At 36.4% G+C, this 23,093-nt stretch overlaps 1 protein-coding gene across 1 annotated transcript; it reads left to right on the top strand.

Moving 5' to 3' along the window:
* Positions 1-2,214: 2,214 nt before the first annotated feature.
* Positions 2,215-18,374, top strand: syt9a (synaptotagmin IXa). Its single transcript, XM_017405485.3, has 7 exons — positions 2,215-2,890; positions 7,860-8,355; positions 8,534-9,089; positions 14,375-14,495; positions 14,592-14,763; positions 14,936-15,065; positions 17,625-18,374. The coding sequence occupies exons 1-7, from the start codon at positions 2,743-2,745 to the stop codon at positions 17,691-17,693; spliced, it is 1,692 nt and encodes a 563-aa protein (XP_017260974.1). The 5' UTR covers positions 2,215-2,742; the 3' UTR covers positions 17,694-18,374.
* Positions 18,375-23,093: the final 4,719 nt, after the last annotated feature.

Raw genomic sequence — 23,093 nt, 5'->3', positions numbered from 1 at the left:
TGCCATGGACACCAAGAAAGCTGAGTTGCTGCATTGCGAGCATTTTTCTTTTTGAATGGAAACCCCCCACACATAACAACCAAGCCTTTCACCCATTATAATGGCCATCACCTCTCCATACACACAGCTCGCACCTCCTTAACCACTCAAGTAGGATGAATTTTACAGAAACAGACACATGTACAAATTGTTATGCAGAGATTACGCCTTCGGGATTCCAAGTAGCCTCTAATTATCACTCGGTTTAAAAGTATGTCATGACAAGTCAGGTTTATTTATACACTCTATGTGTAAATATTATGCAAATTTTATTCATGTTGTAGTATTAGTATTCTTGAGTGCTCTCTGGTAAAATAAAGCATTTTTGAAGCTCACACCTCAGCGTGTATTTCCTATTGATTAAAATTATTTGGGAATCAGATTTAACAAAAATAGCTATTTTCCATTTTAAAAGTTCATGCTTTTTTTGTAAAAATTAAAGATTTTAAATTAGTGGTTTAAAAATCAAATTTGGCTGATTAAAACACACTTCTCTTTTCAGACAGTGTTCTAAATATTATAACAATGGAGTCTGTTGACCTTTTAGGATTAACATTTTCTGAAACAGCAGACACAGCCTTCCAGGTGCTGTTCAAACAGCGGTAGTGTCTTTCTCAATGGGAAATTTAAGGTTAGAGGGAGGCTTCAGGTTCTAATAGATGGTTCAGAATTTTCCTTTTGAAAATTCATCTTAATTTTTATTTATTTATTTATTACCAACTTTTGAGTGCCTCTTTATGTGATTCCACAAATCCACACAGAAAAAGTCCATCCATTTGCTCCATAGGAGTCATTCTTAGTCAATAAAGTATGATAAAAATATAACTTCAGGTACTTTTTGGTTTGAAATGATGCTTCAGTTTGTGAATCTCTTTTCCCCTCAGTGGCGGTCTTCTTTACTTCAGCCATGTCTCTTAGGACTGAACACCTTGTACTTGTAGACACTCAAGGTGGGATAGAGTTCTGAAATACTGTGGCACTTAGGAGTATCACATCATCATTCTTTATATCTATTTTTCTTTGGTTGGTCACAATTGATTGTAATCTCTTCTTCAGTGTGTCATTTTACACTACTGCTTATGTTTGGGAATTGTAAAATTGAAACCAAAAGTAAGAAAGAAAGCACCAGAGTGCTCATTTGTTCACTTTCTTTCTTTTTTTATTTTTATTTTTATAAATTACAGATTTGCCTTGATTTGCTGTCAGCATGGCACATTACTCAATCACTCCCCAGATTCATATGACAAAGGCTCTCAACACAAACAGTTCAAATAAAAGAGGAGCACACAACCCATTTATAAAATAGCGGTGCAACAGGATGATTGCACAGCTCATTAGAGGCAGTGTTTGTCTTTGATGGGAGAAGACTGCTGTGTTTTGGAGTTTTTGAAGGAGTGAGCATGAAAATCACCAACACAGGGAGGCCATTAATCTCATTTTTTATTCCTTGCAATAACATTTTCTTCAGCTTTCATTTTAATGTTTGTCTCTTTAGAAATGGCAAGCACAAATCAATGAGTGCTATGACATTAATAAAAAAGTAGGGAAAAAAATCACCACTTTGGAATTTCATAACCTTGTTATTGATTCGGAAAGGTGGCAAAAACATCCAAAGACCCTTTATAACAGCATACTCGGGATATTGTTTTTTACTCAGGTGTAATGTTGGGTAGCCTAAATGGTGTCCATACAATAATTTATAGTCTTGCCAATCAATGAAATTAATCTTTGAATGTGACGTTGAGTGTGTGTTCTCATGGGGATAAGTCTGTTGAGTAAACGCATGTCAACAGTAACAACACAATACACTTGCGTAGATATTGACACTAATTGCCCCATGAGAAATATAGAGATCTGGCCAGCAGCTGATTACATCTAAGCCTAGAAACGATAAATAATATGGATTACAAACAGGAAGACGAGTGAACGGCCCCTTCCTCTTTGAAAGCGTCCTGATCAGTTCAGCTCCTGCTCCTCTGGCATTCAGAACACAACTTATTTCAGCAATATCACACATTCCACTGCACCTTATCGGTTTTCTGATTAGGTTTTCAGTGATAAGCACTCTTGTATCTCAAAGGGTGAAGTGATTTCACAAACTGAAGGAAAAAAAAAGAAAAAGAAAATCTCATCCTCTGATTGGCCACGTGCAGGAACGCAAAACCACACCAGGGTTGTCGGAGCAGCGGCGGTTTGTTACAGGTTGTAGAAACTGATCGCAGACGCAGATCTTCGTCCCTTCCGCTCGCTGTTTGGTTCTGCTGCCAAACTTTGCCCGAGATCCTCACCGTTTCCACAGACAGCGGATCGCACGCGGCGTTTGTCGCCGGACGCAAAGCGGGAGTCCGCGCGCACATTTCAGCACGTTGGACAGCGCGCGGCGCCGCAGAGGCGGTGCGTGGATTCAACCGGTGGCTTTCAGCACGTTCAGCACAGTGAGAGCAGTGTTTCAGGCAGTGTTACATAAAGAAACTCTTCTTACTCCACATGTGGGATCGTTGGTTTGCGTTCTGGATTACATGGAGTAGTGCTTTTTTATTCTTTCTCTCTCTCTCTCTCTCTTTGTAAAATAAGTACCAATTCCGCCGTGCTGGAAGGCGTGCCCAGCCGGGTGAGTGGGTTTACTCCAGAAACCGTGCTGACCAGCGTGGAATAAGGTGCGGACGAGAGACCCTCCATTTATAATAAGGATGCTGTTGGGAAATGCCTGGAGACAGAGATGACGAGATTTGTCAAAAAGCACTTGAACTCCTGTCAGATCTTTGCTCGAAGGGGGAAGTGCAGAATGAAAACTGCCTGGATTTTATCTATTATTTCCGAGACCTGGCCAGGCCACGCTATTCGGATTCAGGTGAGACGAAATTTGCACGCTTGATTCCACGGAAGCCTTTAAGCTGCGCATGCGACTTCTTTTTACTGAAAACCAAGCGGCTAAAACACACAGATTTAGAAGATTTATTGCCATCTTCTTGTAGCTCTAATCCATCTGAAGATTCGGTCTATAGGATTTTCTTCACATTAGTGAGCTTATCAATTATCCAGCTTAATTAAACCTTTAAAGAGAGGTCTCTTCATTCACATTAACTTCCATTTGAGCTTTTATCCAGTCACATTTATTAGACTAATTCACTTAATTCTATCCTCACGAGCATTTAGGATGAAGCTCAAAAGATAAGAACCGGAACACTGCTTTTCTCCTGCTTGAGTGAATGTGCATGTTGTTCCACTGAGATGAGAACTGTCTGTACTTCTTTGAAAGTTTCCTTCAGATTTAAACCCTTGTCTGATACAAAACTGGTGGAGAATTTGCATTTCTGTCCAAACAACAGTCCCTGAATCACACGTGAACAAATAAAGACCCTATCACTCATTAGCGGTACTTTATGCGTACAATCTGATTGCTGTGACTGTGTGAGCGTGCGTGTGCGCAAACACCGTTCCATGGAGCGAGAGAGGCGCAATTGCTGCAATCAACCACATGCTCATTTCACGTCTGCTAGTTTGCATTTTGAATATTTATTCACCCCTTCAGGTATCAGACCTTTTCACCCTTGCTGTCACTCTGCACCCCCCTTTTCATCCACCCTTTAACTTATTTTCTCTTTTCCCAAATGTGCCCTCCTCCCTCTCCTCCTCTCCTATATAGGGTCTTATGTTGACAGCTTTAAAAGTGGAACTATGGGGCTGTAAGTGGGGTTATATATCACAAATGTACACATTATGTTTAATTTTAGTTTTTTCCTGTAGCTGACAGGTATCATTCAACATGATGACAGCATTCCTGATGGAATGACTAACAGCAGAATTGAAGGCAGGTCACACAGACCAGAAAAGTTAAGGGTAGCTCGGATATAGGTGAGATTTTTATGATACACTTAGGACTCTTTTCAGTCAATGAAACATATTGAGGCTGATAAAAACAGCAATAACCACACACAGTCTATTTAAATTAAAAATTTGGATAAAAAGGGAGTTTAAAAAACACCCACTGTCATTTTTAGAGTTGCATCCAATGGTCTAGCTTAGCTTAGCATAATTTCATTAAGCAGGTGGGAACAAAAGGTTGTCTGTTGTCTGTAAGAGATTAAGGTTGGTATGTTATGGGTGCTTTGTGCTAAAACATTTCTATATCTGAGCTTCTCAAGTCTTTATCGTATCATTGCCACCGCATGAAGATGATCATATGACGTACATTACCATATTTCCTTTTCCAAAGCCACAATCTAACTTTGAGATGTAAAAGATGACGAAATTTTTACAAAGTTGCACCAAAATCAACCTATAGATGGGTTTCCAACTGTCTGCTTTTGTTGTTGTTTTTGTTTGTCTAAATCTGTGTCAAATGAATGCTAGCACATGATTAATTAATTAATTTTTTTATGTAGGTATACAAAGTGTTTTGCATACAAACATACTGAATAAAATACATAGGAAAATTATTTGAAGGTATCAAAAAATGAAATATATCGGTGTTACACAAAAAAGCATAGACCCCTTGCTACAACTACTTTGCTCTTCCTGTCTTGACTGGATTCAGACTCAAACATGAACAAAGTGATTTGCCACCTCAATTAAGGAATGAGAATTTTTGTCACTTAGTGGAATATAGTTTCCCTTAGGGGCTCAGTTTTAACTGAGGTTAATATAATGGACTCCATGAATAAAAATATTAACATGAGACAACCATAAAATGTTCCCTTATAAGACACAGCATGTGTTTAACAATTAAGTGCTTCTATACGCAGCACAATATGCTGCTTTTATAATTCTGTCTTTTTTCTTGTTAACCATGAACCATTGAATGTATACAGCTAAGCTCATTTGAATATGATGCTTAACAGCAGGGAAGTCCTTATGTCCAATCACTCATTACTACCCTTGCACGATGTTATGTCTGGATACTAACTTTTTAACATAACAACTGTAACATTAGGCAAGAGAGTTTATTAATTACAGAGAAATATGTTATTAGAATAAATAAAAAAACAACAACATTTCAGTGGTAGTCAATGCCCATCCCTTTGCTCACCTCCTACAGTATTGTAGCACTTTTGAAGGTCTTGTGCTCTAAATTTAGTCCTTTTTTTGTGTGTGTGATGTTGTGTCTGAACCCCCCCCACCCCCAGATGTCTACCGATTTTTCTCCAGCAGGCAGCACTAAAGCGGGCTGCCAAGCTGACACTGGGCTCAGTGTCCTCAGATGGCAACAAATCCCTCAGTTTCTCCCAAATCACACTTACTCTGGTGTTCTCAGAATCTCACAGCACAGAAAGGACAGTTGGTCTGAGTTCCTGTGCTAACTCTTATGACTGCGCCTACACACAGAGCCAGTCCTGCACGAAGCAAAGCTGCTGGATTTGGAGGATGGGTTACCTTAGCTACAACATCAAATGAAAAGTATAAAAGTATTTCTTTCAAGCCAGTCTCCTTTTGTAATTATTTCTTTACACATGTTTAAGATTTGTGCGCTTTCAGCAAAGATGTATGTCATTAGGTTTGTTTTATATCTTATTTTATAACCTTGCAAGGCATTATTTTTGCACCATATCAGGCAGATTGAGGATGATTTCTAGTTGCATAAGGTATTCATTGATTCTAGTTATTCTTAAAACAATGGCAAAACTAGTGGCTCAACTGATATTCAAGATTATCTGCTGATTGTCTGCATTTGTTACAAAATAAAGAAATTTTGATAGTTTGGAGTTTTTTGACTACTTACAAACTCTTCATGAACAGTTGAAAACAAAATGATGGGCCTCTGAATCATTGTGTTCACCAATTACTGCTTTCACATTGGAAAACTAGTGTGCCAACTGTATTACAAAAGAGGAGAGCACAGCTTTTAAATTCCTAAAAATAAGCTATTCTTGACACTGCCAAGGAAAAATCCCTTTTTTTTACTGTGAATTTGCCAACAAGCTTTGTGAAGTACTGCATCTCATTACACGCACCATCACTCTGATGTTATACTGCTAATTATAAAAATGATGACACACTTGTCACCTCTTAAAAACAAAAAAGGAAAAAGAAATTATGCCAACATTGTCCTGACATCTCATTTGCTTCCAAAGATACACATAACAATGAAGCTCTGCGTCCTTTTCTGGAAACTCTGTGGAAATTGTCATTGGCTTCCTCTGCACATATAATAATAATAATAAAAAATAAAAACAGAACAAAACACTATCCTCTGTAATGACAGGCAACTAATAGCCTGTTGCACAGTCAGCACATAAACAGAGAATATGTCTGTATCAGTGACACCACATATCCAAAAATAGACACGGTCAGGTGGGTACAGCTGACTGATGCTATTAAAATACACTGTGCAAGAGTCTGAGCTGTTAGCAAACAGATCACCTCCAAAGATGGAAGCAGTTTAAATACTTTAAGTTAAAATGAACATTGGGGAGTAAAAGTCCACATGAGACTTGCTTTGCAACAGCATATCAGATGTATTTACAAATCAAGTGATTGGATTCAGTCTGAGAGGATGATGGGTGGCCTACATGCTTGAATACTTGACGATGGAGAAACAGGACAAATTGAGCTGACACATTGGGGACTGTGCTGTGGAGGAGTACAGAACGAGTGTAATGCCTAAAGTAGAGCAGTGCAACGGCATGATCATGTTTGTTTTTAATTAAATATAAGCGTTCTGATGGGGTAACTCAATGGGCAGTGCTGTGGTTTTGCAATCAGCTGTGGTTTCAAACCCAGTTTGCAACAGAAAGAGCATCCAAACAATTACCAAAGTCACCATGCAAGTTTGCTTGCTGTGGTGACTTCTGTAGAATGGAGCAGCTATTGAAGAAAAAAAAACACATTCTGATCAAGTTTCTTTGTTATAGCTTTTCAAAAACTAGAAATTAAAATCTGCCTTAGTTATTTCCCTCAGTACTATGCATACTGTACATCAAAAAGTGAAAGCCACATTCTGGAGCATTAGAAGTGTGCCAGCAGTGACTAGAGGGAGTACATTAATGAAGTTGACATAGATTAGGAAATTTGTTTACTGTTTTTGACACAAAGAAGTGTATGTACCTCATTAATTCTTGGCTTAGTTGGGCTAAGTGTGTTGACTGAGGTTGCAGAGTGTACTTGACTATGACAGTGCAGCTCATGGATCATAAGCCAGGTCTCTTTCAAGGAAACTGGATACTGAGGTTTTAAATGATCACCTGGACCATCTTTTGTAATAGAAATGGGGAAAATACTATGCGAATGTCAAAGAAAAAATCCCTTTTTTTTACCAATTTTCTATGCCCATACTATTACTGTTTAGAGCCACGGGGTTCTTAACTCACTTTCTTTTTTTAAATTGCACAATAATACTGTGTTCAGTCTACAGACTTAATATGAAAAGGTTGTAGTCACAGCTACTGTATCACATAAAGATACTTTGGCAAAATAAACAGTTCAACTTCCTCACAGTGTTAAACAGTTTATGTGTGCAAGTCTACATTATGAGCACGGCTACAGCCACCTTTGTTTCAGAGCACAATTTCTCCTTTGTTATCAGTAAAAAGAAGCAAATTGCAGTCTGTGACACATTCCTTTTGTGTGTCAGATAGGAGGCTCACACATAGAATAAAATAAATGCATATAATTACAAGTTATCTTTTTGAAAGTCTCTTTCATAAGAATTTAAAAGGACAGAAAAGACTAAATTTAACTGAAAGTTCAGGTCAAATTTTGAATGGATTTGAATGGTTTCCTTCTTTTGTTCTTGAAATCTCCATGTAGTTTATCATAGTACTGGCATGAGAGTAAAATTCCATTGAATCTCACTGACTTTCTATCTCTTTTCTGTCTTTCAGATATATCGGTGAGTCTACTGTCACTGGTAGTGACAGCCTGTGGCTTGGCTTTATTTGGAGTTTCCCTTTTTGTCTCTTGGAAACTCTGCTGGATACCATGGAGGGAACGAGGGCTTTCCCCCACCACAAAGGAGGTTCATGGGCACATCAACCCCACAATGAGCCCTCTGCCCTCACAGCCTGCACCCAGACAGCCAGTTTATGCAGCTGTGGACCCTCCAGTACACAACCGACGTAAGTCATCACACTGTTCCATCACCAAAGAGCCCACACCTGTGGCGTCTGTAGTGTCGGTGGAGGCTCCAATGACTCCTGTATCACCCCCACCTGTCGTCATGGCCACACCAGAGGCAGCAATGAAGATAAGCCACACATCTCCAGACATACCACTGGATGCCCAAAGTAAAAGTCGGGAAAATGGGGTTCACACTAACCCTCGTATGCAGCGGCAGACCACTGAACCAGCACCGGGTGGTTGCCCAGTGTCTGAAATGGGGTCAGTATAAACTAAATTGATTTTTTAAACTATCTAATAACTATTAAACCCTTCAAAAAGTTTTACTCAATATAGCTCAAATAGAAATCATTGCAATTGGATGATATCTTTTCATATAGGTTTAACCTCACTGTACAAATGACTCTGACGTATTTTTTTTTTTTTTTTTTGTCCACAGTCAGGGTTCCATTCACAGACATATGAACCTCTCAAACCCAGACTTCAATGTGGCACAGTTTCAAAGGCAGGATTCTCTGACTGGAATGGGCTTGGGCCTTGGCCGCCTCAAACCGGAACTCTACAAGCAACGTTCACTGGAGGGAGATGAAAACAGTCGCAGAGGTGGAGGTTGTGGGCGCCTCCATTTTATTCTCAAATTTGACTGTGACTTGGAACAATTAATAGTTAAAATCCATAAAGCTGAGGACCTCCCAGCCAAGGATTTCTCTGGTACCTCTGATCCATATGTTAAGATCTACCTGCTGCCTGATCGTAAGACCAAGCACCAGACCAAGGTGCATCGCAAGACGCTCAATCCTGTATTTGATGAGGTCTTCCTGTTTCCTGTGGCGTACTCTGAGCTTCCCACACGTAAGCTGCACTTCAGTGTCTACGACTTTGACCGCTTTTCCCGCCATGATATAATTGGTCAAGTGGTGGTGGACAATTTTCTGGATCTGACAGATTTCCCCAGAGAGACAAAACTCTGCCGAGAAATCCAATATGTCTCCTCGGTAAGTCAATACTGCTGGTTACATTTCTGTTACACAGTTGCACTTATATTTTAGAAGAAATTTCTTTTAAACAGACAAAATAAAATAGAGTTATCATATATATATGATCTATATGATTTTAAAAGCATTTGCTACATCTGAAACTTATTTTAAGAAAGTAGTGTTTGGGTCTAGTTGTTTAGTGTTCTGATTTGTCGGCAGAGTCTACGGCTATTTGTGAGAAGTAAATCATCAAATATTCTTCCCTCTAATAGCGCAAATGATAATAATTATCATCAGCAACTAGACATTTCTGTAGAGAGCTTTAATTGTCACATCTTCTGTTAGTAAATATATTATACTTCTTTATTTTATTGAATTGAACACATGTGAATTTACATGTTTTTTGCTGTATACTGTTGTCTTTTCCATTCTTGACATTGCCGGCAAGTAATCATATAAAATGGCTTGACTGAAGAGTCAGAATTACAAGCAAACCTTCAGGTCCTTTTAGCCAAATATGAATGATTAGAAAAAGAAATACAAGAATATATTGTGTTTGCCCATGCCATTCCTTGTCTCCTCAGCTTTAAATACAAGACACTGTCCCTGCTTGTTTTTCCTGGAGAAACAACACTGGCCCACTGTTCCAGCTTATATTTGATTGTAATTTATATACATTCTTAACCTTTCTGCGCAAAGAGTCCAAAATTAGCTTTTCTTTTAAGCTGCCACTCTTCTGGACAAAACGAAGTAAAATTACTCTGTCCTAGAGACTGAGGAAATTTCTGTTGAGGTTGAGATTTCCAGTTGGCATGGTGAGACAGTGGTTAGTGCTACTGCCTCGCAACAGCAAGGCCCTGAATTTGACAATGAGCTTGGGCCTTTCTGTGTGGAGTTTGTAAGTGGATGTGTGGGTTTCCTCTGGGTATTACAGTTTCTTCCCCCAATCCAAAAACATGCATGTTAAGTTAGTTAGAAACTCTAAATTGGCCTTAATGTGAGTGTGTGCATGCATGATTGTATAGTTTGTTTGTCTCTATGTTGGCCTTGCAATGAACTGAGACCTGTCAAGGGTTTACCGCACCTCTTGCCCAATCACTAATGGAAAGAGGCATCAGCTCCTCACAAGTAGGTGTAAAAAATAAATGAATGTTTAAGACCCAAACAAAAAGCAGAAACAAAGAAGACAGTAACAAGCATTCCAAACTTTACATTTAAATATCATTAAGGAACAGCAACTTTAGCATTTAGTTTGATCCTTGCTGTATGTTTGCAGATTAGGTTTTACTGGTGTTGAGTGGTTAGAGTAGTGTTTGTTTGGAAAGGAGGAAATGTTAACTCTGTTTTACATACAGCATGGTAAATGTGTTTATATATTTACTTATTTGCTACCAAGATTAAAAGACTGGAGCTCACATACCCTCTGCATGTCACAAACCTCTCACCCTTGGCTGGATTCATGTTGCAGCTGCATGCTTTCTAGAATTCCAGCATGGTGGCCACACATGAAATACGCATTGGGAGAGCTGGTTCTCACAAAATACACAGCTAAAACCTTTTGTTGATAAAAAAAATTGACCTTAGCAGCAACAATATACATTTATGTGTTTGAGTGTACAGGCAAACGTCACAGGCATTAAAAATAGGATTTTGTTTCACCAATTATATGCAGTTAGTATTGAATTACAACTGGACCGCTCGCTGGTATTCACTTTTAAAATTACATCAACACTGAATTCTATAAAAAATGGTCTGTTTGGTTATTAATCTGTCTGACTGTTACAACTTGGTGCAGGCTTCTTTCTAAGTGAATCTGGTCTGGTGTTTTTACTCATGTTAGTTTTAGAATTGTGCAGCTTCTTGAAGGAAGCTAACTTGAAGTATTGTTATTCCTTCTTAAAGGAGAATGTGGTGCTTCTTTAGTTATCATTTTGAGGTTTTGTGTTTTTTTACTATTTTATCTTTAATTTTTGTTGTAAGGACTGGTTGTCTCCAGTTCTCAGCTTTTTCTTTTGACTTACATATAATTAGTTATGAGAAAACTATTTAATTTTACATTCAAGCTGCTTTCTAATTCTATGGACATTACTTACTCTTGGCACCCACATCCCCTAGACAAAACTTTGGGTTGCTATCTAAAAAGGATTCTGCAACCAGTCAATGCAGCAACTTGGAACGTAAAAGTAGGTATAAGTACAAACATGCAGCTTGAATGCTGGAATTTATTAAAACATGAAACAAAACCTTCTACAGTAAAGGCACTTTTAAACACATGTATGCTAATGCTGCAATTATCCTTGTAGGTTTTGCATTTCTCCATAACTGCAAGACAAACAACTGATGAAATTAATCTAAATCCTAATACTGATGATTAAAGAAAAAGAGATGTAATAAAAACTGAGACAAGACAATGACATTATTAAGCATTATTTTACTATGCAGAAATTGCTAAAAAGGCATGTAGCTATTTATTCTGTCAGTGTGTCAAATAGACTTCAGGGTAATATTGACAACAGTATTGATATTCTGTGCAAACCCTGAGCTTATGGTTGTTTTGTGGATCAATGCTGACACTTCTGCCCTTGATTAATTGTTAATCAGTGTTACCCATTTAGAGCTGAATGCTTTGAGAAAGCTGCATGATGAGAAACAGTGATTCACAGAATGTTTCATTTTCACACATTTTTTTAAACACATCTCAAACACACATACAGTACACAGACAGTGTGTGTGTTTGGGTTAGAAATTGTACGACTTGCCGAAAATCCTTTTGCTCCAACAGAATCTTCTCAAAAACAATCTAATTATCTCTGAAGAGCAGTACAAAAGAGGGCCATACAGTATCCACTGCAGCAGAGGCAGAGAAATGATAGATTTTTTTATGAAGTCCTGATTGCCAGAGGGACTGACCATATTGCCTGTTTTGTTGCCAGGTTTGGCCCGTTCAGCTCTGCAGAAGAACCAGATTGTACATTGATGGAGTAACATGTGTTATTTTTCAGATTACAAGAATGACATAGCCAATACAAACATGAGCTATACAGTGCACTACAGCTGATAAGGGTTTACTCATGTTTTTTTTTTTTTAATTATCATTATTTTAAATATCATGGCTATGTGTAACTTTTAAATGCAAAAATACGGAAGCATTGCTTAGATGTAAAATAGAAGCTACAGCAAGAATATAAGAAATTTTCATTCATTTACCATTTAAGCAAACAAGAAAGGTCTTGGAGCACATGCTTGTTTTTTATTTTTAAGTAATATTCTTTAAATTCTACATGCATCTGGAAGTTCCGTGCTGAGTGACATGAAGCATGTAAAGCTTCCAACATCTTTTTAAGATGGTGATCATATTTTCTTGAGGGCTTGTCACTTAATCCATTATGCACATGAAAAAGTACCTTGGCCTAGTAAGTCTTAATCTTGATAATAAAAGACTGATATTACATTACAAGATCTTTTAGGTCTTACAAGGAAAAAGAGAAACTCTCTCCACTACCATTTGTTTTTCAAACTCCAGCCACAAATGCATCACAAAACTATCTATACAGCAAATGTAATCCTAACATTTGTCTGCTATAAATGTGTAAAATGTCAATGTTACACAGCCAAAAGAGTAACATGACTCCCACTTCATCACACAGTAACACTTTCTCAGGAACATGCATTTAAAAAAAAACAAACAAACAGACAAACAAAATTTTATTTATAAAGGTGACATTAGCATAAATATGTTTTCAACTGAGAACTAAATCAACGGACACATGATAACTGACATGACGATAAAGGGAGAATTCAGCTCTTGTAGCACAAGGTTCTGTGGAAAGGTAATGAACAATTAATATCTTGGCTGTAGATAGTTCCTCAAATAATTTCAGTTAGGAGAAGATGAGTTTTATTCTGACTGGACTGACAAACTAACAGCTACAATAATTCCAATGATAAAATGTCCTAGAGGGATTTGTGAACACTTTTTTAAATTAATGTTTCCATTATTTGCAGCACTACCGGTGCGCCTCTGGCAGGAATATCATAATATCATCTGCCAGAATAACCACGTAATTCAAAATTAACATAAGTGTAAAGGTTTAGAAAATATCATTTGCATGAACCACTATGACAGTTTTGAGCCTGGAGTTTTTCAAAATGGCAGCAATCTACTTTGGCCTTAGCCCCCTCACTCCCACCATTATCTTGTCGGTTCACTCAGAACTTATCTCTTTCTCTCTCCAAATTGAGGTTGTTCAAAGAAATATGTACAGCAGGTAGGCTATACCATTTCCATAAAAAAGCACTTCAAAAGATGTAAACTATACTTTTAATGCTCAGAAACACCTCCTGTGTTTGCAAGTTGATTACACATTTAGCAAAAACAACCACTCATCCTCAAAGCTTTGATTTGTTTGGATTCAGTAACCCACCTAACATGAATGTTTTTGAAGTTTATGTGAAAACTACAGCACTCTAGGAAATTTTATGCTGGAAAAGAGAGTACTTGTATACTTTGCACAAAATGGTTTAACCCTGTGAGGAAATACTGCTAACCACTGCACTATTTTTGCCACATGTCTCTGGTTTGTAGAAGTGTTAAAAGGGAATGGTTTTCTTTTTCACACTCAAACAAGAACAAATCTACATATTGCTGCATTTTAGCCATTTGTTTCTCCTTTTAAAATGGATACTTTAGATAATCCACTCTTTAAAACAAGCAAACCAAAAAACAGTTTCTAGACATTCTGAATTTTTATGACAGGTTAGGGCTCATTTCACTTTATACCAACCTAGTTTGGAAATTTGGATAAAGGAGCAGCTCAGTAAAACCAATAAATCCAATAAATAATCCAATAAAGTTGCATTCTCAAGTTTTTATGTTTATATATTCAATAAAATCAAGGAATTTCCATTCACGCATAAATGCACATGTTTAAGGTGGGTTCTAATAGCAGCACAGTCTCTCAAACACACCAGTATACGAGCAAGAAATTGTCCTATGGAGTTAATTTCATCTCACATGTTGGTGTGCTTTTATGGTTCTCGCTTCTTTAGCAAAGTTATTTTCAGCACAGGTGATAAAAGAACTGCAGCTGAACAGAAGTCTCCATGCTGCCTGAAATATGGGAAGCTTTTATTGAAGACGTATGATATAAGAGAGTTTTTCACTGTAAAATCATCTCAGCTCTGTGAATAAAAGTCGGAAGCTTGTGCTTTTCTTATTTGCTTTTTGCTAGTGTGCAGTATTATGCAGCATATCATCAAGGTTAAGCTCATGCAAGAGTAAATGTGTTTGTGCTGTCTTTTAGGATAATGTGGATCTTGGGGATCTGATGTTTTCGCTCTGTTACTTGCCAACTGCGGGCAGACTGACCATCACCATGATTCAGGCTCGCAATCTCAAGGCCATGGATATCACTGGTGCATCTGGTAATTCAGATCAAATGCTGTCTTTAACTACAGAGTCAAAATGGGATTCAGAATATGAATGAACACCTACCCTCACGGTTTCACTCATTTGTACAGATCCATATGTGAAGGTCTCACTGATGTGTGACGGGCGCAGACTGAAGAAGAGGAAGACATCGACGAAGAGGAACACTTTGAATCCAGTCTATAACGAGGCCATTGTCTTTGATGTCCCTCCAGAAAACATAGAGCAAATCAGCCTTTTGATAGCAGTGATGGACTATGATCGGTTTGGTTACTTTATTGAAGTTACACAGAATTTGCACCACTTTTGCAGCCTTTGTTTTAAATTTATTCTTGTCACAAATGTAAACTGTGTCCTAAAGTTTTTGTTTCTGTAAGAGAAGTTTAACGCTTTTATTATTGTTCATTCTTTCTCTATTTTCCTCCTGCACCTGTAGGGTGGGCCATAATGAAGTCATCGGTGTGTGTCGAGTCGGCAATGATGCAGACAGCCTTGGTAGAGAACACTGGAATGAAATGCTCACATATCCCCGAAAACCTGTCGCCCACTGGCATCCTCTTGTTGAGGTGAGTTGACTTTTTTTATAATGGATGTGACATGTGTTTCCATGCATGAAAGACTAAACATGAACAGGTCTGAGCATGAACAAGTCTTTGTTTTGTTTTTGGCAAAGTGCAAGGTTTGTCTTGCTATTAATCCTATGAAAAAAACAAACTGATACAAAGGAAACTGATTGGTAATGACTGAAATGGTAGTCTTTTGTTACAATCAGCAATTGAAATAACTTAAAAGCAGCAGTGGACACAACACTAATCTACAGAGACTCAAAGCAGAAAATAAATGTTTATTTGTATGAGCTTTTATGGAAGAAAAGAAAACATGCTCAGAGATTTTCTAAAAATCTATTTTTGTATTTGAAAACACTGAGCCATCGTAAATTTAAAGTTTTTCCACATATCTGAACATAACAAAAATCTACTGGTTCTTGCCAGATTTTAAAATAAAGTCAGTATAAAAGTGAAAAAAAAATAATAACGAAAACACTTCCAGATATCTTTACAAGCTTATCAGACCATGTGAATATTTCAAATGTTTGTTGGTTTGGGGATTTCTTATAATCATCTCACATGTTAAAGTGAGATGATAATAATTTAGAAAAGACAAAACTGGTTTAACTTACTTGAAAGAGTGGCCTGAAGGAGCCCTAGCAAGGGAGTTAGCCTTGGTGATCTGAATTTTAAACAAACCAGCCAACCTTTGGATCAATGACCCTTTAAATATATAAGATCAAAGTTTATTAGTAGTGTTTGCACAAACCCATCATATCATACCAGCTCTCTAGCACAATGGTGGAGGGCTCTTGATTTGGATTTCTTTTGCATTTACTTGACCCCTCTGTATACCCAAGCACTGTTAAAGTAAAATTTGTCCAACAGCTGAAGCTTGTCACAAAGTTAGTTAGGAACAACTTAGCACATTTACAACTGAACAGACAAAAAAAGAATTCAGACCAACTGCAACTGAAATGCTGCACTAAGACTTTCAGATAACTGTACATAAAAATGCATAGGAACCTCAATACAAAGAAGCAGGTTTGTAAAGACGAGTCATATTTCATATGTGAGAGGATGATTTAATTATACAGGAGACACTTCAAGATATTAGTCTGAAGTTGGTTTTACAGTATGTTAAAGATGTGGTGTGACTTGTTTCTCCATACACTATTTCAGCATTTTAGGTGCATCATATTAGTTAAGGATTTTATTATATATAGAACATCTTAAAATGTAAAAAATGTCCTCACTTTTCACATTAACTCTATATATGTAAGCGGTTTTGCAGTATATGTCTAATTTAATTATCGTTATTAAGAAGAGAGTGCTTCACTCTAAAGCATTTACAGAGACTGATGCTCTTATATCAGAAATTGTATGTCTAAACCTGATAACTGTAAGAAGAACGAAAAAAAGAAAAAAACTTGCTTTGGTCCAGATCTAATCTTTGTCCACTGTTACCATGGCAATGCACATTGCTTTATGTAAAAAAAATTTTAAAAAGTGCTTTTTGAAACATGAATGACAGTTTTGAGTTTGCTGTCAAATTACACAACTCTGCACAAGAAAGAACTGAAGAGAGTATGTCAGTTTTTTTTATTAACTAGTGAACTAGTCAGTGTAATGCTGTAGAGAAAGCATAGAGAAAGCACTGTACAGAACTAGAGAATGAATAAATTGAGAGGCTTAGTACTTGTCCACCTGGTGCAGTAAAGAGGAAGATAATAAACATTTTGAAAACTGAAATGATAATATCTATGACCTATGCACTCTGAGAAGAAAAACAAAATGCTGCTTTAATGTGCATTTTAGACACACCAAAAGTCTGAAGCAGCAAAATGCTAAAACATACTAAAAGAAAAACAAAAAGACAAATAATGTATGGTGATGCTAAGGGGAGATAAACAGTTTTGCCAATGTTGTAGGGAAACACAGTGAAGCGCTTTAAGGTACATCTTTAGATAATGCTCATCCACACATGGTATATGTGTCTATGGACTGGATCATCTTAAGGTCCTCCAGGTACCCTGATGTTTCCCTAATTAAACTTAAGTGTGCAATTAGATTAGATGTGATAAGCTGGAGCTCAGTGGTCTCTTACAGTAAAATAGCTGTGGGCTGACTTGTTGCAGGAGAGGATACAAAGGCTGTATGACTAGGGGTTGTAGCAAATGAATTTCCTGTATCCAGACCCATGGGAGTGCCACACCCTCCTAACATTGGACCAGAGGTGGGCCTGTACTGCCAACATCATTATCTGTTAGACCTGATATTGTAATAATTGCAGTGCAGTCACATGGCTTTTCAACATGTGCAGTTTATGCATTTTATTTCCACCATTCTAAATTCTTAGCTTTTTTTAGCACACACACACACACACACACACACACACACACACACACACACACACACACACACACATATATATATATATATATATATATATATATATATATATATATATATAAATGTAAGAACAATTATTGTATTGTATTATTATTATTATTTACAAATTCTTGATGTTCTGTAAATTCTTGTTTTCCTAAGCTGTTTTTAAATTTATTTTTGCAGTACCACGGGACTACAGGTAGTAGCCAGGGAGGATCCTGTAATTCTCTGAAGGCGCCTCCTTCTCCGTAGCCTTGAGCAACATTTAAAAGAAGAGTACTGATCAACCTGAATCTGCCCCTGCTGAGTGCTGCTGAGTTTTGTTTCTAAAGAATTTTAACAAAAATGCAGACAGTCATCAAAAGCTATGGAAAGGACAGACACAAACTGTCATGTGTTGCATGTTGAATGACCACAAAGATGGATGTTCCCTTTTTTAAATGATGTTCCATTAGAAAATTAGGGGTATGCAGACAATTAGTCTGAGCTATTCCTGGATTTATAAAGTCACCATTGTTTTCATATTTATGTATAATTTTTTTTATTTGTCATTTTTGCATAGTCTTAGTACTTGTTTTAATAAAGTGAGTCTGTACTTGGAACATGTACTTAAAATCAGATGAACTGCCATACTGTTTTTGTTTTGGGCTTTTTTGGTTTTGTTTTTTTTCATTTGATGTTAAAATGGTGCATGAGATCATAGTTTGGTGGGATATCTTCTCCTAGTTTGTTTGTTTTTGTTTTGATTTTTGCAATGCAGTGTGTTGTTCTGTCAGTTGATGTGCAGTGACAGTTATTTTCTAGAGAAAATATCTGTAAGTAACATATGTTAAATGTTAGAAATAAATAGTGTCTTATGAAAACAACCCTTGCTTATCCAGTTTAGTTTTTGTGCATTTACATACACGATAAATGAGATTTTATTTTATTTTAATATTTATTTTAACCCTGCTGAAGCCCTCAAAAGACAGATAGAGAGAGAGAGGAAGAGAAACTCTTTGTAACTTTGGGTCAGTTTGAGCCGAAGGCCACAGGAGGGTTTAGAAACACCCAAACCCCCTCCCCACTCTATCTGTTTTATTTTTTAACGAACTGCTAAAATGGTAAAATTATGATAAAACAATTAAACAAACAAAAAAACTTAGGAAAACTATTTATTGTATGTATATATTGACTCTTTTTTTTCCCTCAATGACAAAATACATTTGTTTCAGTCATTCCTCTGACTGTAAGAACCGTAAGACCATAGAACCGTATGGGGCCATCAAAATGAAACTGTTAAGAAATATCAAACTATCACTCATCCAATCTCAGTCACCACCCAGGGTCCCTGTATTTATACAAATGTCAGGAGTGAGATAGGGCAAATAAATGGAAGAAACACACCCAGGGTCTTGATGATAAAAGATGTGTCATATTTGTAATACATTTAAGATTTGCAAAAACAAAATTGCAACAAACCGACTTTCTGAATCATGTAGGAAACATTTAAGAAGATATCTGATACAAGTTTATCCATTTCAACAATTTTATTTTAGCTGAAAAGAAAATTCCAAAAGAGTGATAACAGAACAGTTTTTGCTTTCATTTCTCTTGCAGCGAGGACTTGAATTGAGAAACTGGACTGAATTGGAAGTGCTCAAATGCATTGTTTATAATTTGTTAACTTGCTGGCAAGCAACAAACTGCTTTAATCTTCATCCAGGATGTTGTCAGGCTCAACGGGTGAAAAGGAAATTGGAACTCACCTGGAACTTAATTACTACTTTCCAATCTGTTTCCTTCTTTCTCATTTAGAATGACTTACAGCCAGACTCCAGTTTAGTGGGCCTATAGTGCTGTAGATTCAAGCTTCTGTTTTTCTTTATTTATGTGGCAGAGAGAGGCTGGCTCTGCAGATGAGTAGAAATTGCTGAAACAATTTCTAACTGGAAAAAAAGTCCTTTTATCTGCTTTTACATGCAAAGACTTCAGTGTGCATAAAATGCAGGCAAGCATGCAAGAAAATTTATTTTCAAGCCTGCAAGAGGGAAGAGATACTAAAATACTGTAAATTCGTTTAAATCATTGCTACCATATACTGTAAAATGTTTATGGTTATGCAGTTTTGGTATTGATTAAAAACTGTAAATGTCTAGTTTTTGCATTATGGCAATTGTACCTTTTTAATAATGTAAGATCAGCCAAATATTCCCAACATATTAAAACATGTTAGAAAAAATAAGCATGTGAAAAAAAGAGTTTTGTTACAAAAATGTTATTTATAACTTGAATTTAAAAAAGACCAAATAGAATATCTTCGCATTGCAAAAGGTTTGTCTTACGACCTTCAAACTAAAATGGACTTAATGACAGACTTGGTATGTGAGGGCCTGTAAGACATTAAAAACACAGGATGGAGTTAAACCACTGACAATAAAATACTGATTAAAAGCAGGTAACAAATGTAAAAATTGATGTATACCAAACACTAAAACAAGCATCCTTACATTCTTGTGTTTCTTTTCCTTGACGTTGCTGTTACTTACTCTAGAAATCCCTACATCTGTTTGCAGTTTGTTCACCATCACAATGTCCAGTTGGTTACCAAACTCCTCTAGGTTTTACTTCCACTGTTTTGGGAAACTGAGAAAAGGCCAAGTTTGGATGGGTTTAATAACTAGACATTTCTTTCAGCCCTCTTTTGACAACATATAATATCTGTTGAAAACATCAGGACAATGGATACTTTGCCCAATTTGTCACAGAAGCAGCAAATGTTCACAGTTGTAGATCAAATCAACCAAGATATTTTGCCCTGCAAATGGCCTAGAAAAAGATTTTGGGAAGGTTCTTTATTATAATGTGCTTCCAGATTAGCAACCTTAGATTAAATGTTTCCTTTTCATTCAATCAACTAATTTGCTAGTAGAAAGAAAATAAAATGAATTTACCAAATAATGCTTGTCTCTGCCACATTCCCTTGAATGTTATTATCAGTCTGTGAACTGATGCTTTGACATTCCTGTTGAATAATTAATGTCTGCTCTCTTTAAGGGTCTCCTTGTGCCTCCATAGGATAACCTTCGGCTTCTGCTATGTACCCTATAAGTGTAACTCTGTCTACTTTTCAGTCTGATTATAACTCAGTCTGTGAGTGTATCATGATGAAATGACATCTAAAAGAGAGAAAAAGAGGGTGGGTGTTGGTTGTCACTGTCGAGACAGAGGTGAGTGGGTTCCTTGTTAGTGGGCACTGTGTATGACACATTTCTGCTGCGCTGTACTACCGTGATTCAGCCAAGCTGATGGTAACAAGGAAAGAGACAGTACTTTACACAGAACATCTTACCTGCAGAAATAATTATCTATCTGACATTTGGTTTACATAATCTGAGTCTTTTAGCTGAAAAGGCTTAACAGTGTCTGAGATGTGAATACCTACAGGAGCAGGGAATAAATAGATTTTCTATTTTAAAAAAAAGCAATTGTTGGGAATTTATGCTTTATCATTTTTGGATTAAAGCGAGGCACCAAGGTCAGGTTTAGTTAAGTCCATATGAAAAATAGACAGGTATTATTCCTATTATTATCTCAAAATCAGCCACACAATGGGAACCCATATTTTAACAGTCATGCATGATAGAAATCTTTTCTGTTGGTGTCACATCACAAAGAAATGTCAGCTTTTACAGTGCAGCTATTTATTGTCATGGCAGCTTGACATTTTCTCAACTTAAATAGCAGATGGTCAAAAATTGTTTCACATATTTGGCAACTGAGCTAAAAGGAGAAAAGACAAAACATACAATAACAAACAATGAAGCTCTCAGTATCATGTCAAAATATCTACATATTCAGGACAGTTGGAAATTCTCTGCAGGTAAGATTTTGCTTCCAGCGAATAAGCAGATTAATTAAAACACTGCTGGTGGGGTGTAAAACTGTTCTCATTTAGGCATGTATATGAAATGATTTGTGATTATGGATGTAATTATCTGTCCAGTGGTACTTAATTCACAAACCATGCATCAAGACTCTGACCCCCAGACATCTTTAATATTTGTATGTGCACAGCATGTAATAAAAAGATTGTAGCACTGTGGAGTGATTTGTAATAACAAATCCCAAGATTAGCATTTATATGTTTTCTTACGGTGGTATCTAAGGTTTGTCTGAACCAATGTGAAGTGTCTATTATAAAAATAAACACATCAAACAAATTTATATTTTGTATTGAAAATCAAAATTACTTTATTTGGAAAGGCCTTCATATGCTGGGTTCTGTCTTACAGTGACTATGTACATTTTAAGTGTCACTATCAGGTGACTGTTTATGAAAGTCTTTAAAAGTCACTTATCTGCTTAGTGTAACCCTTTGAAGTGTGTTTGGGTTATTATTCTGCAGCAGTTTGACTCTTCTGTGAAAACCACATGGTGGAAGAATGTTTTATTTTCCTTGGATGTCTTCATACGGCATCATATGGTTCATTATTTACACGTTCCATTTTTAAACTTTCACAGATTCTCAGCATAGCTCTGACAAAAAAACATGAGTGTGAGTTAAATGTTTATTCTTTTGAATAAATAAAAAAGAGAAGATATTTGTAGATTTTTTTTAGCATTTTTCATTTAGTCTGGCAAACACAAGATGTGTTAGTATTTGTAATATTTTTGTTTTGTTTTCTTATACTTATTCTTATTTACTTTTTCAGTAGCACAGTGAGATCTTTGCAGCAACAGTGCCCCTTGCTGGTAAAATCAAATAACTAAAAAAGAATATAAAAGTTGTTAAAAAAAACAACAAACAAAAAAACAAAAATCAAGCTCTATGTCTCTTGTTCACCATCTGTCTTCATTATTGAATTTTGTGCTGGGTTGATTTTTAAGCATAAATTTGGTCAGGCTTGTTGAATTATTTGTGCTTCATTAGTCCAAATACATTTAAAGTGCAGCTGAATTTATTTGGACTGTTGAAGGACCAAAACGGACTATGTTTTGAAAACTGAACTGGTGGTTGTCAACTGAACTGTGTTTAGTTCTGTTTAAATCCCATTAGCTTTTTATTTTGTTTGCTACTGTAATGTTTTTAAAGATTTAAATGAATCATAATAACGTGACTCCAAAAGTTACAGATAAGCAAAATGGATGGAATAGGAAGTAGAACATATATATAATATATCATATATATATATATATATATATATATATATATATATATATATATATATATATATATATNTGACATACTATATATAAATATATATATATATATGACAAACTATATATATATATATATATATATATATACATGATGGATCATGGACTACATGATCATACTCAATCCAAAATTAAATGTGAAATAAATTTTAAATATTTCTTCTTTTTGCTCTGAACCTTCTTTGTCTGGAGTCCTGGGATGACTTTTGTTATAAATTGGTGCTGAAATAAGAATAAACTGAGCACTGAACCAAATTTAACAACTCTAAATTTGAGTTTTGACCTCATGTGCCTGACAGTGTTGACACTGGTTAGGACTCTGGTCACAAAATGACAGGAGAGTTTAAACCCAAAAGCCACACTCAGGACGTTCTTCTTGGGAGTCACAGAGATGTCAGGCTAGCTGTTAGAACTTTGCTGTGAATTGATCCAGCTGTATCAAATGCTGAGAGT

This window comes from Kryptolebias marmoratus, linkage group LG15 (genome assembly GCF_001649575.2).
Source record: "Kryptolebias marmoratus isolate JLee-2015 linkage group LG15, ASM164957v2, whole genome shotgun sequence".
NCBI lineage: Eukaryota > Metazoa > Chordata > Actinopteri > Cyprinodontiformes > Rivulidae > Kryptolebias > Kryptolebias marmoratus.
The sequence above is the reverse complement of the archived record's forward strand: the minus strand, read 5'-3'. Positions and strand labels throughout refer to the sequence as shown.